This window comes from Panthera uncia, chromosome A2 (assembly GCF_023721935.1).
Source record: "Panthera uncia isolate 11264 chromosome A2, Puncia_PCG_1.0, whole genome shotgun sequence".
NCBI classification, from domain to species: Eukaryota; Metazoa; Chordata; class Mammalia; order Carnivora; family Felidae; genus Panthera; species Panthera uncia.
Genome location: NC_064816.1, coordinates 154,462,099 through 154,481,264, shown reverse-complemented (window position 1 = coordinate 154,481,264; position 19,166 = coordinate 154,462,099). Strand labels below are relative to the sequence as shown.

General features: G+C 40.2%; 1 protein-coding gene across 1 annotated transcript in view; it reads right to left on the bottom strand.

The window, feature by feature from the left end:
• Nucleotides 1-19,166, bottom strand: part of CNTNAP2 (contactin associated protein 2) — a 1,963,583-nt gene that overhangs the window by 1,126,210 nt on the left and 818,207 nt on the right. Inside the window, exon 4 of the mRNA XM_049643059.1 lies at nt 653-800. Coding sequence (XP_049499016.1) covers nt 653-800 — 148 coding nt within the window. The remainder of the gene's footprint in view (nt 1-652; nt 801-19,166) is intronic.

Sequence of the window (19,166 nt, the reverse complement as noted above, 5' to 3'; positions counted from 1 at the left end):
GAGTCAATTTTTACTTTTTTAAGCATTTATTTAAACATTTCGTGTTTAATTAAAAATTTATTTAAATGTTTATTTAAACATTATTAAAACATTAATGTTTGCTGAAACATTAAAGAAAATTTTTTTGACCTGCGTCAAAATCAAGAGTTGGACGCTTAACTGACTGAGCCACCCAGGCGTCCCCAAGTCAATTTTTAAATGAAGCAAATAAAACTTATAGACATGTAAAATATCAGTGACATTAAAACTTACTGATTAGCTTTAAAATAGTAAAAGGTGTAACCGAAGACAAGTGCCAGGAAGTTCTCGAGAATGTATCCAAAATCCATCGCAAATTATCAAAATGATGGATAATACTGCAAGTTTCTGCTTCTTAAATATTTCATAAGACTTTGGGCAACCTAATTAATAAGCTTTGCCATTTAGTCTGCTAAACAAAAATCAATTCCCGAATCCTTTGTTTAAGGTATTTTTTATATGCCTGTTTGTGTAAAAATGTAAAGATATATTTTAACATACAAATAACCTTGCATATTATTCACATACAAAACGAGTTACCGTCAGAGAAAGCAAGTCATGTGAAATAATCAAAAATAAATTACTAAGTCAATGAAGATGACAAAATCAACCGCGAATTCCAAAAGGTACTCACAGTAAGAACAGCCATAGACCTCAATTCTGAGCCCAATGCGGCCTTCTCCGTTCCAGTCCAGAGGCACTATGCGCACGTAGCGGGCAATGACCACGTGCTGCAAATCATGCCGTACCACGCCGTCAGAATTGATGTTCCCAGGAAATGCCTGGAAAAAAAGGAAAGGGGTTAAAAAAAAGGAAGGGAAAACATACTCTGGAAACAACCACGTTTTCTGTGCACTAAAATAAACTTCCATTTTCTTATCCAATGGCAGGATTTTATATTTTCTACGATCGCCAATTTGAAAAAACTACTATACCCCCTTTATTTGAAAACAAGTCCAGTTTTAAATGGGAAGTAGGCCCAAATTTCCACGGGCCGTTTCAAAGGAGGAAATACACATGTATGAGAAGAATGAAACACTATATGGTACCCAATGCAGTGTCCAGTAAACATTTAAATTATGAGTGCTAATAGTCTGCATTTCATTGCAAACTATTTTTCAGACTCCAACCATATTTCTTGCTGTCTAAAAATCTTCTCTGCATTACCTTCCCGTGGCACCATTAGAAATGTGAAAATTTTCTCAATATCGGTTATATAAAAAGAACAGCTGAACATGCCATGCAAGTGGCCACGGTTTTCTACCTTTTATTGGCATAAACACATTAATAGAATTTACAAGTTGATCAGAAATGTGTTCATTCCAATTTTACTCATTTACAGAGGATTCTATCAAAAAAGTGATTTCCCGGGGCACCTGGGTGGCTCAGTTGGTTAAGCATCTGACTCTTGGTTTCAGCTCAGGTCATGGTCTCACATTTTGTGAGCTCGAGCTTCTTCGGGCTCCATGCTGACAGTGCAGAGCCTGCTTGCAATTCTCTCTCTCCCTCTCTTTTTCTGTCCCTCCCCCACTCGCTCTCTCTGTCCTTCTTGAAATGGATAAAGATAAAAATATTAAAAAAAAAACAACCTCTATTCCACAGTAATTATAGAGAAGATAATACAGGGAACATAAGATGTTTAGAGCCATAGACACTACACTCAAAATGATCACAATCTAATAATAGGGAAAACATCAATTTATAAAATTATAATTCAAGGAAGATTTAAAGCAAGAGACCATCATAATTTAGAAGATGTAAGTCAACTAAATGAGAAATAGATGTTTGTGCCATTTCAAATATCAGGTGTTTTAATTTCGTACATATAATCTAGCTGTCCCTATATATTGAGTTTTTGTAATTGTGCATGCCGCATGACATCCTCTTTTATATTTGTTTATATGATCTCTTAAACACTGAAATAAAAATTTTAAATACAAAACTTCCCTTTTTTAATCACAAAAAATTAAAACATAAGTACCATATTACGTTACTAATCTGTTGCACTTTGACCTGAGGTTTTTGAATGACTTCTATACAAAAACAGAAATTTTACCTTTTAAAAAACGATTTTGTAACAATTTTTTGCGTACATAAAAGTGATCAGTAGCAAATAAAGACCGTTTTTGACAAAAAGTACATAGTAGCTTTGAAACAGGAGGTTCCGGTTTACTTTCCCACACACAGCACAACTGACTCAATTTGTAGTTTACAGGGTTTGTTACCTGATCGGTACTCTTCAGTCACACTCCTGGCCTCCAAAACACAAAAAGTGCAATGCAAGACCTAGTGATGTAGGACGCATACTGAAAGATTTCTTCAGGATTTAAGCTATTTTGTCTAACATTTAGATGTCCCAACAATCTGCACGATGGGTAATATTTGGTCTAACACACACAGATGAACGCGGTGAAAACTGGATGGTCTTCAGGGATGATCTCGTGTTTTCCTGGGCTTTCCTTATCCTAGCTGTGTCTACCATTGCCTTTTCAGAATGGCCACACCTTCCCTCAAGCCTTCACTGCACATTATTTGAGCTTAATGTCAGGACTGTTAACACTTAGGTAGGGCATCTTCTTTGTATCTTGCTGACAAAATTTGATCAAGAAATACAGTAAAGGGGTAGGTATCTATTCTCGCCCTTCTCAGCAACCTTCTTTTGAGTGACAGCATCTAGCTTTTCTCAAAAATGTTGTCTGCTGTGTACTCTTAATCCACCACAATCAGGAGGAGCAGAGGCCACACTATAGCCCCAGGGTGGGCCCCCAACTTTATGAGACTTCATTTTAACACGTGTGGCAGAATGATTCATTCATACACGCGTTCATTTACTGATCCATTCACTTATTCATTTACTTAGAAAAAGGCTAAGAGCCACGATGGACAATATATTGTTGAAATCACTGGGGTTACAGAAGTAAACAACAGAGAGTTTCAGTTCTCATGGTATTTGTTATTAAAGTACATAGTGGGGCGGCAAATAAATAATACAGAATGAATACACACACACACACACACACACACACACACACACATTCATTCGACACTAAGTTGCATTATATGTATATGTTGGTACATATTAAATTACATGCATAGGAGAAAGAAAAGCCAGAAATGCAGATGCCCTGAGCATACTTTGCATGTTCTGGGGACAGTAAGGAAACCAGTGCTTTTGGAGCACGGTCAAGAAAGGAAGAACAGGGTAGAAGATGTTGGAGAGGTGGAGGCCAGAGCAAGGAGGGCCTGTAAGCCATGATAACGTTGTGTATTTCACTTTAAGCGTACTGGAAGGAAATCCATCAGAGAGTTTCAAGCAAAAAAGTTACACAACTTAGGGGCACCTGGGTGACTCAGTTGGTTAAGCGTCTGGCTCTTCATTTTGGCTCAGGTCATGATTTCATGGTTCATGAGTTCAAGCCCCCGCATCATGCTCTGTGCTGTCAGCATGGAGCCTGCTTTGGATCCTGTCTCCCCCTCTCACGCTCCTCCTCTCCCACTCTCTCTCTCAAAAATAAACTATTTTTTTTAAACTTACACATCTTATAACTGTTAAGAGCATGGCCACTAACATCCCCCTCCCTGAATAAAGTGAAGTTCCCAAGAGAACAGAAGCAAAAGCATAATGCAATAAATAGAATAGTAGTGGATGGAATGATCTGGTGACAAAAACTCCCAAGGACTGGGGTGGTTCAGGAAGAAGGGAGGAATGGGGGTGTGGAGGTGAGTCCTAAGAGAAGAGACAGGACGCTTACTACAATCTGGATCCCAAATGAGCCACATGGGAGAGGAGGAAACAAAACAAAACACAGAACTACTGGGAACTGGCTCTCCTTCCATAAAGGCCCTGCTGGTCATCTTGCTATTATAAAGGGATGGACGTCAGAAAAAGACAAAGCAGGCACATCTGTGGAAACAACATATCAGCCTCTAAATCCAGAACGTGCTGAAGGAAACCCCTGGGCATTTTGATTCTTTGCCTTGTTTCCTCATTTTTTCTGATTTTTGTTTTTTAAGCAACTGAATAAATACCGACAAATACAAAGATATTTGAATGGAAAGATAATTAGTGAAGATTTAGATAAACTGCATTTAAGACTTCACTATCACACTGAAAGGTCAAGAGAATTTGAGACATTTAAGACAGTGCTGTTTTACTGAAGGTGAGCTTCACAGAGAGGGCACATTTATTATTTATGAACAAATGCGTATCCTATGGTATTTTCTTCAGTGTTCACATCATCAGTAAACTGGGATTTTTTTGCACTTCTTTTCATTTCCAAGCATATAGACATTCAAGACATTATTTTAACTGAAGTCTCAAACATGTCAAAAGAGTGCCCATGTTACCCATCACTGCCTTGATATAAAGGCATAAATATATGTGAAATGTCTCCTTTCATACAGCAGCATTTGGAAAAGTTAAGAAACATCAGAAGAGACGCAACCATTGATTTAATAAAAACAACATCTAATCCTTATGTATCACTTTAGTATTTAAAGGATGCTAGTGCATACTGCATTGTTGGGGCCACATGGAAAACTCTTCAGTTTGGGAGGGCTGCTATTTTTTTCAAATCAGGAAACTCAGTCTCAGAGATGTTACTGGATGTCGAATAACTAACAAAGTAACAATCATCATGCCCATGCTGACTTTTGTTTGAGAATCAAATTTTCAGCTGGGAATAAAGGTTTTCTATTTAGGCACAACATGTTTTATTTTTAATATTTAATACTGCATATTTGTAAATACCAAATTTAAGGTTTCATAGATAATTTTTACACCACGTTTTGGATGCACATTTGATTTCTGGCCCATTTGTTATACAGCATCTGTGCCTACACAGCCCTATTTCTTCAATTTTATTTCCACAAATTTTGACAAAAATTGATATTTTCTTTTCTTACGCGTTTTCCCCAACCAGGCTCCCATTGTGGCCATCAGCAAAAACTCCTCGGCAGCTTTTAATAGAAATGATTAAGTTTGGATGACCTTGTTTACTAAAAGGAAAGAAAGGCTGGTCTGCTTTAGTTCATCTTATTTTGGTGGCAGTGAGCACCCTGCCATAGGTCTGGAAGCATTGTTTCTTCACATGATCGGACCCACATCCACTTGAAGTGTTTCACACGTGAAAACATGTGAAAAGAAAGAAAAGACAAGCTAAAACAGCTTATATTTACAAAACCTTTTAGAACTGGAAATCTGCATGGAAAATTGAAAAATTAAAATGAACGAAACAATATGCTTTTAAAATTCAACCTTCATTTACACAAATGTCACACGATAATACGTGTTTTGTGGATATATGAAAACGACTGACAAATTCATCACCGTAAGACTGAAAAATCAACATACAGGAGCTGGTGAATTGTATGTCACGGCTATCACAGGTCCTCTACTGGCTGTGATTGGCACATAGGCTTAGCAGGGTAGGGTTGTGGGGTTTGTTTTAGTTTTTGTTTTTTTACTGACCTTGCATTTATGTAACCTGTGAGGCTTTAAGCTTAGTAAAGCTAAGGGCAATACAGTTTGAACCTGTGCTGCCACCTGAGTGTAACTGCCCTATTAATTATTAAAATATACAGCCGAGGGGGGTGGGAGAATGGGGAAAACTGGTGAAGGGGACTAGGAGGGTACTCGTGGCGATGAGCACCGGGTGATGGATGCAAGTGTTGAATTACCGTATCGTACACCTGAAACTAATATGACACTGTGTTAACTGACTGGAATTGAAATAAAAACTTAAAATAAAAATACACAGCAAAGAGGATTTTTTAAAAAACACATTTTGAGTTATTCAGAATGCTAATTTTATCATCTAAATATCGCTGAAGTTTTAATAACCAAAAATTTCCCACCGTGTGCACTAAATATTCATTCTAGCTTCATGGCCTAAGAGAGGAAGAGGCCAATTTTTTCTGTAAAGTAACAAACAGTTAATATTTTAGGCTTAGCAGGCCACGTATCTCTCTGTACCATATCCTTCTTTTTCTCATTCATCCTTTTTATTTTAACAACACTTAAAAAACGTAAAAACCACCAAAGCTCACAGACTTTAAAGGCACAGGGACCAGAGTGAGCCTACAGGCTATAGCTTGCCAACTGGGGTCTCAGAGAATCTTTCAAATTGATGGATCTTCCCCTCAACTCAGAGAGGATGCAAAAGTCTAAAATCATCGAAAAACTTTTCAGCCACTTGGCATTTAAAAACCAATAAACTTTGGGAAAGCATTCTGTCATCCCTTGAAGCATATAATTTATCAGACTGGAGGAAAATATATAAGGATTTAGAAATATGCAGTGTGTGATGCATGAACTAACACTTCCCTCAAATTCACTATTATGGGGTCTGAAGTGTAACTTATGAAGGATTTTACGAGAAGAATAAATATGTGGTCCTCACTAAAACTTCACCTTTCAAGAAACCTAAAATGAAGGATCGCAAGCTTCTAGAGCAAATGAGTACGACTGTGCATCTTCCGGCAAAGGTTTTGTTTTAAGACTGAAAAAAATGTGTGTGCCTGCCACACACAGCTATTGTGCAAGTAAGCCTCGGAGGAGATCTTAGTACTACTGACAAGTTCCCTGCACAGGAAATAATGTGAGAAAAACAACACACATGAATATTTCCTGGTGTGAGAGAGATCTTGTTTTCCTAAAATATAAACTATCTCTGCTGCAATCAAAACATACTGATTTTTCCGGACGTGGATGTTCATAAACCTGTGATCACTATAATCACTTTAAGTGGAATTTTGTTTCTTGCCAGATTTTAAATTTTATTTTCCCCATGCTAACACTTTATATCAAAATATAGAAATAGGTCTCCCATTTTGCAGCCTCGATGTGATTCGCCAGGCCTGGTCACACTCCGTGCTGAAGGAGGAAGAAAAGGAGGCCTTTCATAAAAGACTGCATCTGTTACGCTCCAGCTCTGGCTTTGTCACCTCAACTCTCTTGTCTGTACAAACTTGGCCTGCAGGACTCAGCTCAGACGGTGCTTTCTGAAGGCAAGGACATCCCCTGACCCTCACTCCTCAATTCCCCACTGCTCTACAGGGGTCCTCATAACATCCCATACTTATCCTCTCCACTCAGCTGAAATGCCTTCATTGTGTTTTCTTTGTTTTGTTTTGTTTTAATTTTTTTAACGTTTTATTTATTTTTGAGACAGGGAGAGACAGAGCATGAACAGGGGAGGGTCAGATAGAGGGAGACACAGAATCTGAAACAGGCTCCAGGCTCTGAGCGGTCAGCACAGAGCCCGACGCGGGGCTCGTACTCACGGACCGCGAGATCATGACCTGAGCCGAAGTCGGCCACTTAACCGACTGAGCCACCCAGGCGCCCCTACCTTCATTGTGTTTTTAATCAGCCACCTAAGGACATTTCAGAAGTATGTTAAGTCAGCTTTGAAGTCTGTGATCAAACCTCTGGTCCATCACTATATGCCATGCCCATACACACTGGTTGGTTCAATGAGCATCCGTTTACTGCCTCATTAAATGAATGAATAAAAAGCATTTCCTAACCCTCACTTGTGTCTATTTCATAGGTCTTGTTATTTTTGGATGTATCAAAAACCAGTTCAGTAACCACCCAGAGTAAATTAACCACATTTGATAATATCCTAGAGAGAAAAAACAAAAACAAATACAAAAAAACCCTAGTCTGATTCAAGGCCCTGGGCTAATCAATAAAATTTTCCCAGAGCCATAGGGACATCATTATAAGTATGTAAAGTGGAAATCACAGAGATCATGCAGAAAAAGGAAAACGATCAGGCAAAAATTATGTCAAAATCAGGGGATAAATGCTAGGAGAAAAGTGAAATTTCACACGCACATATACACACATAAACACACACACACATCAAATCTCAGATGTTCACATGGATAATCCACTCGAACTCTGCTAAAAACATACCCTTTGGATTGTGGCAAATCCAACTGTTCAAGCATTTCTGAAATTTTATGCTATATCATATTCTATATATCCATTTATATGCTATATGAATTTTTATGAATATCATAGCATTTACTATACTGAATAGTAAAACTGTATATGATCACTTGTTGTTCTCCCAATAAATTACAGATTATGTAGGCATCAAGAAGGTTTTTTTTTTCCAAATTGCAGTATAATTTATAAAGGTAAATTGCAAAGATCTTAAGCGAACAGTTTGATCAGTTTAAAGAATGCATTCAGGGAGGCCGCTGGGTGTTCAGCAAGTCCCAGCCCATCCTTCGCAACTTCGGAAGGAGCTCTTTTGGAGGTGATGTGAGCAGCGCTGACCGAAGGGAGTTAAGAGGAATCTAAAAATGGGCTACATTTCAAGTCTCCACTGAAATTTCCAGCCAGTATCTAGCATCACAAAACTTGAAGCAGCCTGGATTGCAGTGCTTGTGGGAAGAATAATCCTAGGACCACCTAGTTTAACAGGGGATTGTCAGTGAAAGCTTGGTCCTGAACTGCTACTTATAGAGCACACCCATTTAAGAGGACACTAGAGACAAGGGACAACGCTCAACAGGACACGTAACTCAGAATCTCAGAAGTCAGAAGCCTGCAGAATCATAAACACAGGAGCTAAAGACTAACTGGCCAACCACTTGGACCTTCTTGTCTGAGAAGACCCTTGTGGCAGTTGCAACACAACTGAGGGCCTCCAAAGAAGCTCAATTTACTCAAGGAGGTTCCGGAAGATGGCGGCGTAGGAGGACGCGGGGCTCACAGCGCGTCCGGCCGATCACTTAGATTCCACCTACACCTGCCTAAAGAACCCAGAAAACCGCCAGAGGATTAGCAGAAGGGAGTCTCCGGAGTCAAGCGCAGACTAGAGGCCCACGGAAGAGGGTAGGAAGGGCGGCGAGGCGGTGCGCGCTCCACGGACTGGCGGGAGGGAGCCGGGGCGGAGGGGCGGCTCGCCGGCCAAGCAGAGCCCCCGAGTCTGGCTGGCAAAAGCGGAGGGGCCGGACGGACTGTGTTCCGACAGCAAGCGCGACTTAGCGTCTGGGAGGTCATAAGTTAACAGCTCTGCTCGGAAAGCGGGAAGGCTGGAGGACAAAGGGAGGGAGAGCTGCCGAGCCCCCGGACGGCAGAGCTCAGCTTGGCGGGGAACAAAGGCGCTCGCCAGCGCCATCTCCCCCGCCCATCCCCCAGCCAAAATCCCAAAGGGAACCAGTTCCTGCCGGGGAACTTGCTCGCTCCGCGCAAACACCCAACTCTGTGCTTCTGCGGAGCCAAACCTCCGGCAGCGGATCTGACTCCCTCCCGCTGCCACAGGGCTCCTCCTGGAGTGGATCACCTAAGGAGAAGCGAGCTAAGCCTGCCCCTCCACCCCCCGTGCACCTCGCCTACCCACCCCAGCTAATACGCCAGATCCCCAGCAACACAAGCCTGGCGGTGTGCAAGTAGCCCAGACGGGACACGCCACCCCACAGTGAATCCCGCCCCTAGGAGAGGGGAAGAGAAGGCACACACCAGTCTGACTGTGGCCCCAGCGGTGGGCTGGGGGCAGACATCGGGTCGGACTGCGGCCCCGCCCACTAACTCCAGTTATACACCACAGCACGGGGGAAGTGCACTGCAGGTCCTCACCACGCCAGGGACTCTCCAAAATGACCAAACGGAAGAATTCCCCTCAGAAGAATCTCCAGGAAATAACAACAGCTAATGAACTGATCAAAAAGGATTTAAATAATATAACAGAAAGTGAATTTAGAATAATAGTCATAAAATTAATCGCTGGGCTTGAAAACAGTATACAGGACAGCAGAGAATCTCTTGCCACAAAGATCGAGGGACTAAGGAACAGTCACGAGGAGTTGAAAAACGCTTTAAACGAAATGCAAAACAAAATGGAAACCACGATGGCTCGGCTTGAAGAGGCAGAGGAGAGAATAGGTGAACTAGAAGATAAAGTTATGGAGAAAGAGGAAGCTGAAAGAAAGAGAGATAAAAAAATCCAGGAGTATGAGGGGAAAATTAGAGAACTAAGTGATACACTAAAAAAAAAATAATATACGCATAATTGGTATCCCAGAGGAGGAAGAGAGAGGGAAAGGTGCTGAAGGGGTACTTGAACAAATTATAGCTGAGAACTTCCCTGAACTGGGGAAGGAAAAAGGCATTGAAATCCAAGAGGCACAGAGAACTCCCTTCAGACGTAACTTGAATCGATCTTCTGCACGACATATCATAGTGAAACTGGCAAAATACAAGGATAAAGAGAGAATTCTGAAAGCAGCAAGGGATAAACGTGCCCTCACATATAAAGGGAGACCTATAAGACTCGTGACTGATCTCTCCTTTGAAACTTGGCAGGCCAGAAAGGCTTGGCACGATATCTACAGTGTGCTAAACAGAAAAAATATGCAGCCGAGAATCCTTTATCCAGCAAGTCTGTCATTTAGAATAGAAGGAGAGATAAAGGTCTTCCCAAACAAACAAAAACTGAAGGAATTTGTCACCACGAAACCAGCCCTACAAGAGATCCTAAGGGGGATCCTGTGAGACAAAGTACCAGAGACATCACTACAAGCATAAAACATACAGACATCACAATGACTCTAAACCCATATCTTTCTATAATAACACTGAATGTAAATGGATTAAATGCGCCAACTAAAAGACATAGGGTATCAGAATGGATAAAAAAACAAGACCCATCTATTTGCTGTCTACAAGAGACTCATTTTAGATCTGAGGACACCTTTAGATTGAGAGTGAGGGGATGGAGAACTATTTATCATGCTCCTGGAAGCCAAAAGAAAGCTGGAGTAGCCATACTTATATCAGACAAACTAGACTTTAAATTAAAGGCTGTAACAAGAGATGAAGAAGGGCATTATATAATAATCACAGGGTCTATCCACCAGGAAGAGCTAACTATTATAAATGTCTATGCGCCAAATACCCGAGCCCCCAGATATATAAAACGATTACTCATAAACATAAGCAACCTTATTGATAAGAATGTGGTCATTGCAGGGGACTTTAACACCCCACTTACAGAAATGGATAGATCATCTAGACACACAGTCAATAAAGAAACAAGGGCCCTGAATGATACATTGGATCAGATGGACTTGACAGATATATTTAGAACTCTGCATCCCAAAGCAACAGAATATACTTTCTTCTCGAGTGCACATGGAACATTCTCCAAGATAGATCATATACTGGGTCACAAAACAGCCCTTCATAAGTTTACAAGAATTGAAATTATACCATGCATACTTTCAGACCACAATGCTATGAAGCTTGAAATCAACCACAGGAAAAAGTCTGGAAAACCTCCAAAAGCATGGAGGTTAAAGAACACCCTACTAACGAATGAGTGGGTCAACCAGGCAATTAGAGAAGAAATTAAAATATATATGGAAACAAACGAAAATGAAAATACAACAATCCCAACGCTTTGGGATGCAGCGAAGGCAGTCCTGAGAGGAAAATACATTGCAATCCAGGCCTATCTCAAGAAACAAGAAAAATCCCAAATACAAAACCTAACAGCACACCTAAAGGAAATAGAAGCAGAACAGCAAAGGCAGCCTAAACCCAGCAGAAGAAGAGAAATAATAAAGATCAGAGCAGAAATAAACAATATAGAATCTAAAAAAACTGTAGAGCAGATCAACGAAACCAAGAGTTGGTTTTTTGAAAAAATAAACAAAATTGACAAACCTCTAGCCAGGCTTCTCAAAAAGAAAAGGGAGATGACCCAAATAGATAAAATCATGAATGAAAATGGAATGATTACAACCAATCCCTCAGAGATACAAACAATTATCAGGGAATACTATGAAAAATTATATGCCAGCAAATTGGACAACCTGGAAGAAATGGACAAATTTCTAAACACCCACACTCTTCCAAAACTCAATCAGGAGGAAATAGAAAGCTTGAACAGACCCATAACCAGTGAAGAAATTGAATCGGTTATCAAAAATCTCCCAACAAATAAGAGTCCAGGACCAGATGGCTTCCCAGGGGAGTTCTACCAGACATTTAAAGCAGAGATAATACCTATCCTTCTCAAGCTATTCCAAGAAATAGAAAGGGAAGGAAAACTTCCAGACTCATTCTATGAAGCCAGTATTACTTTGATTCCTAAACCAGACAGAGACCCAGTAAAAAAAGAGAACTACAGGCCAATATCCCTGATGAATATGGATGCAAAAATTCTTAATAAGATACTAGCAAATCGAATTCAACAGCATATAAAAAGAATTATTCACCATGATCAAGTGGGATTCATTCCTGGGATGCAGGGCTGGTTCAACATTCGCAAATCGATCAACGTGATACATCACATTAACAAAAAAAAAAGAGAAGAACCATATGATCCTGTCAATCGATGCAGAAAAGGCCTTTGACAAAATCCAGCACCCTTTCTTAATAAAAACCCTTGAGAAAGTCGGGATAGAAGGAACATACTTAAAGATCATAAAGGCCATTTATGAAAAGCCCACAGCTAACATCATCCTCAACGGGGAAAAACTGAGAGCTTTTTCCCTGAGATCAGGAACACGACAGGGATGCCCACTGTCACCGCTGTTGTTTAATATAGTGCTGGAAGTTCTAGCATCAGCAATCAGACAACAAAAGGAAATCAAAGGCATCAAAATTGGCAAAGATGAAGTCAAGCTTTCGCTTTTTGCAGATGACATGATACTATACATGGAAAATCCGATAGACTCCACCAAAAGTCTGCTAGAACTGATACATGAATTCAGCAAAGTTGCAGGATACAAAATCAATGTGCAGAAATCAGTTGCATTCTTATACACTAACAATGAAGCAACAGAAAGACAAATGAAGAAACTGATCCCATTCACAATTGCACCAAGAAGCATAAAATACCTAGGAATAAATCTAACCAAAGATGTAAAAGATCTGTATGCTGAAAACTATAGAAAGCTTATGCAGGTAATTGAAGAAGATATAAAGAAATGGAAAGACATTCCATGCTCATGGATTGGAAGAATAAATATTGTCAAAATGTCAATACTACCCAAAGCTATCTACACATTCAATGCAATCCCAATCAAAATTGCACCAGCATTCTTCTCGAAACTAGAACAAGCAATCCTAAAATTCATATGGAACCACAAAAGGCCCCGAATAGCCAAAGTAATTTTGAAGAAGAAGACCAAAGCAGGAGGCATCACAATCCCAGACTTTAGCCTCTACTACAAAGCTGTCATCATCAAGACAGCATGGTATTGGCATAAAAACAGACACATAGACCAATGGAATAGAATAGAAACCCCAGAACTAGACCCACAAACGTATGGCCAACTCATCTTTGACAAAGCAGGAAAGAACATCCAATGGAAAAAAGACAGTCTCTTTAACAAATGGTGCTGGGAGAACTGGACAGCAACATGCAGAAGGTTGAAACTAGACCACTTTCTCACACCATTCACAAAAATAAACTCAAAATGGATAAAGGACCTGAATGTGAGACAGGAAACCATCAAAACCTTAGAGGAGAAAGCAGGAAAAGACCTCTCTGACCTCAGCCGTAGCAATCTCTTACTCGGCACATCCCCAAAGGCAAGGGAATTAAAAGCAAAAGTGAATTACTGGGACCTTATGAAGATAAAAAGCTTCTGCACAGCAAAGGAAACAACCAACAAAACTAAAAGGCAACCAACGGAATGGGAAAAGATATTTGCAAATGACACATCGGACAAAGGGCTAGTATCCAAAATCTATAAAGAGCTCATCAAACTCCACACCCGAAAAACAAATAACCCAGTGAAGAAATGGGCAGAAAACATGAATAGACACTTCTCTAAAGAAGACATCCGGATGGCCAACAGGCACATGAAAAGATGCTCAACGTCGCTCCTTATCAGGGAAATACAAATCAAAACCACACTCAGATACCACCTCACGCCAGTCAGAGTGGCCAAAATGAAGAAATCAGGAGACTATAGATGCTGGAGAGGATGTGGAGAAACAGGAACCCTCTTGCACTGTTGGTGGGAATGCAAATTGGTGCAGCCGCTCTGGAAAGCAGTGTGGAGGTTCCTCAGAAAATTAAAAATAGACCTACCCTATGACCCAGCAATAGCACTGCTAGGAATTTATCCAAGGGATACAGGAGTACTGATGCATAGGGGCACCTGTACCCCAATGTTTATAGCGGCACTCTCAACAATAGCCAAATTATGGAAAGAGCCTAAATGTCCATCAACTGATGAATGGATAAAGAAATTGTGGTTTATATACACAATGGAATACTACGTGGCAATGAGAAAAAATGAAATATGGCCTTTTGTAGCAACATGGATGGAACTGGAGAGTGTGATGCTAAGTGAAATAAGCCATACAGAGAAAGACAGATACCATATGGTTTCACTCTTATGTGGATCCTGAGAAACATAACAGAAACCCATGGGGGAGGGGAAGGAAAGAAAAAAAAAAAAAAAAAAGAGGTTAGAGTGGGAGAGAGCCAAAGCATAAGAGACTGTTAAAAACTGAGAACAAACTGAGGGTTGATGGGGGGTGGGAGGGAGGGCAGGGTGGGTGATGGGTATTGAGGAGGGCACCTTTTGGGATGAGCACTGGGTGTTGTATGGAAACCAATTTGACAGTAAATTTCATATATTAAAAAAAAAAAAAAAAAAAAAAAAGAATGCATTCACCCATGCAAACTCCTCCCCACCAAGATACAGAACATTTCTATTAACCCAGCAACCACCCTTATCAGTGTCCTTAGTCAACACCCACCTTAGTTAACAGGAACCCCAACCCTACGCGAACACTTCTCCAATTTCTATTACAAGAGATTAATTTTGCCTTTTCTTGTACTTCTTATCAAAGTGATCAAACATTACCTTCACTCAGAGTAACACAGATTTCACCATGCTTTTGTGTGTGTCCATGATTTCTTTCTTTCTACTGCTAGGTACTATTTTATTGTACAAATACTGCACAACCGTTTATTTAGTCATGTTTCTGTTGAGAGACTCTAGGGCAGCTTCCAGGTTCTACTATTATGAATGAAATCGCTGTGAGCATCTGTGTAAATGCATAGGAGGAGACTTTCTGAGTCACAGCGTAGATGCATGCTTAAATTTTTAAGACATTGCCAAACTTTTTCTTAGTACTTATAATATCACACATGCAGTTTAAATCGCATCAGAGAAATCTGTTGTGTATTCTTTTTTTTTCCTCTACTATATATTTTATTGAACTTAAATTCATTATTTTATGCATCTATATTATTTTTCTCTCCAAACTTCTCTCAGTTTTTTCTTCATCTTATATATCAAGCCATAAGAAAGGATGAAAATAATTACATAAATATTCTCAGTTGCCTTTTTTTGGTCAATATTTGAAATAAATACATAGACAAAGTAAGAAAAACAAAGGCAGTGTTATCAAACTTGACAATGCTCAAATACAACATAACTGAAAGAAGTTTGCAGATGGAAATGTATGGAAGAACACAGAAAAAAAGGACACAATGGATAATATCCATGTGCTTCACATGAGTCGGGAGATATTACCAAAGCTCCACAGAATAGCAAATCCACTTACTAGCATTAAAAGGAACAAAATTTAAAAAAAAAAATTAAATATTTGATATCATTTCTAAAAGCAGGCCAGATATGGGGGAGACGTTAGCTAACTACAAACTGATCAAGAAGTCAGTAGCCCATAGGTAATTTCTAAGTAAAGAAGTAAACAAAATACTATTTAAGTATATAGAGGGGGATAGAACCAGAGAGCAGAAGATATTGGGACGCGGACCTTTGCTATTTAAATGAAATTCTTTTTGTGATATTTGATTAAAAATATTTATCCATATACCACTTTGATGAAGACAAACCATAATACTTTTTGTGGGGTTGTGTTTAAAACTCTGGCTCCAAGATTCCTGGCATTCTACTCAGATGGAGACACAATCAGTTGTGAGGTTCATCTTGTCTGTCACAATAAAATCTAGCCACTTGCTTAAAGAAGCTTAAGACTCCTGGTACAGACCCCAGAAAGAAATTTCTCGAACGAGTCCTCTTGTAAAGGGAACCATGCTACACAAGGAACAAAATGCTGGATGACATCTGCATAAGAAGATAACATGGAACCTCACAGAGGTTTCTTCAGGTTTACTTCAATGTAGCCCCATGGAAAAATGCCAAAACACAATTCAGAAAACAATTTTACAATGGTAATCAAGACTCTAAATGTAGGTATTGGCTCTCTGCTGACTGGCTTAATCTAGAAATAGGTCAGAGTATCTAGAAAAATGAATGGATTGTACTGCCTTCAGATTCTCCTCTATAAACATTGCTCTTCTCGAGTATTTGATGTTTCAATAGCAATGAATTTGAGAATGTACTTGGATGTACCCAGAGCTTATCTCTTCCTAAGTATGGAACCATGTGCTTTCATAAACATAGGATCAACTTTTATTCAGGGTGAACATGAGTATTGAGAGACTAAGAGAAAAATTACCAGGTGTACTCACAACTGCAAAGAAAAAAAGAAAAGACCTCCTCCCCCCCCCCCCCCAACTGTTCCCAGAACCAGCCAGGGCGTGCCCAGTTGTGGTCTGACCTAAAGGCGGGAACCAATCAAGTTCTGCTGAGTGGTTTGAAAAAAAGGCGGGAACCAATCAAGTTCTTCTGAGTGTTCAAATTTAAATGTCAACCAATAACAGCTCTGTAACTGCAAAAAAAATCCCTAACTTGTTTGTGCCTGTCTATAAAAGAAGCTGTAAGATCCTCACTCAGGGCCTCTTAGCCTCACTGGCAACGAGTGCGCGGAGGACCGGGTTCGAATCTGCAATAAACAACCCTTGCCTCTTGGCTTTGACTCTGGACTCTGGTGGCTTGTTTTCGGGGGGGTCTCTCGAATCGGGGCATATCAGTATGAGCAAAGTAAACTGCTATTTTTAAACTGTGTATTTAAAAATGCATAATTCCTCATTAGGATAGCTTTATGTCATGAGATATTAATAATTGTGATGTCAAATGTATTCTCAGATTCAAACATTAATACTGTCTCTATTCTTTCCCACTTTAATATACCTACACTTCCTACCATTTTGATACTCTATAGCAAGATTAATACCTGGTAATATTTCTTCAAGATACAGAGAAAAAGCGGAAATAACAGACACTTCCTGGGTGTACAGAAGCTAATTTTTTCCCCAATATATTTGAATTGCACCTTTCACGGTGGGGGGGGGGGGCGGTGTATAAAAACAACATTTTACATTATATTTCTCCATTTTGACTAGTTCTAGTTTTCTACCCCCTTCCACTACAAAATTTCTCAAATAAGTGGATTGTGCTCTGCATTTCTCTCTTTCTCTACACACTAAAGCTTCAGCATTTGCTCCCTGCTGTCTTATCTTCTGAAAGAGAAATCAGCAAGACCACTGAAGATGATGCAATAAATTTTGGTTATTTGACTTTTTTCAACATCCTCCATCGTTAGTGGTGACTAATCTTTCTTATTCAAGAATATTTTTATTTTGCACATCTTATTTTATCTCAAATCACTTCTCCATCCTCCTCACTGGATATTCTTAATTTTTCTGTGGATTTTTAAAGATGTTATTCTCCCTCCTTTTTCACACGTGAGCCTTGAATCCTAAGTTCCACGAGTACATTTTGCTTTGTGTGTGTCCTCCCAGTTTCTTCCTACCCAGATTTATTTTCTGACCTCCTGGGAGCCTCACCCTCTGGTACCAGATTACGTTCTGCCAGCGGGCATGCCAACAGATGGCCAGCTCTTCTCAGGCAGCCTATCTTTCGTGGCCTCAGCCCTCAACGGTCTTTGGTAATCCTGTTTCTCCCCTTTGCTCTGTGGCCCCAGGAATAGTAATGGCTTCCCTGGGTTTCAAGTTCATGAGTGTCTCAACATTCCTTGTTTGTTCTCTTAAATCCAGGCACATTTCTGTTAATTGTCTCTTCACTAAATTCTATCTAGGTAAACACTTTTGACTGTGTCCTCTGCTTCTGATCAGAACACTGACTGGTACGTATATGTACAAAATCCCTAGCATGGTCTCTGACAATTTTATCGCCAAATGTCACGAGTATATTTAGTTGGGTATGTCAGTGTAGGGACCAAGGGCAGACTGCCCGGAAGATGGGCCATTTTGACATAAAGATTATTTTGAGTTCACAGTAATCAAAACCCAGCAGATGCAGGAAAAGCTCTTGGCCTCCCCCTCAACTGCCTACATTTACATTGGAAAGGAGTCTATACCAGGAAGAGAGCTACTAATAAAGTCAACCTAAGAAACTCATCTGAGTAACAGAGCAATCTTTGTTTTTCCAAACATCTCCTTTTACCTTCCCAATGGTCTACCTCCCCTTTGTATCCTCAGACACTCCCTCAATCCTTAGCTCTTCAAAGCTTTATGTTGCTCATTGTCTCTGGGATATCTGGTCTGTGGATTTCAGCTGTTGTACCCTGAGGAACAGCCAGGTAGAAGGTAAGATTTCTTACCATGCCAGCATCCCGGAATCTCTATCGGCAGTGTCGGAAGGAGTGAGAATGGTGAGAGCCCTTGTTCTCTCTTTCTAAATTTAGATTAGCAGGAGAACAAATCTCGGAACTAGCTCTTTGGGCCTAGCAACTCTGGTTAAATTTGGTGGAGTACTCTTTGGTTACTAATCCCTTCATTTCCTCCCAGAGATGGTCATTGTTTCCCTTTGTCTTTTGTCATTCATGGTGTTTGTCATCTGTTGTTAGGGGACCTCTTGGAAGCCAGAGCCACAAAACTGGTGGGCACTGATGTGGGAAACAAAGGCAGAAGGAAATGGCAGATAAAATTAAATTGCCTTATAACCTGAAGCCCATTGGAAATGCTTGAGGCTGGCAGAGTAAAACATTCTTCCAGGAACTCCCTACTGCCTTAATGCTAATGTTTTGCTAGAGGGAAAAACAACCTTAGCGACAACAGCTAGGCCTCCAGGATCTTGTGAGTCTCCTTTAGCATGTGAAAATCTCATTGGAAACTTCCCCTGGACTTTACCTGCCCCCAGCTCCATAATATACAACTAGTCTCTCCTCACCGTGCCTGGGCAGCTCTTCCTGTCACGGGTCCTGCCCCTGTGCTTTAATAAAATCACCCTTTTGCACCAAAGATGTCTTCAAGAATTCTTTCTTGGCC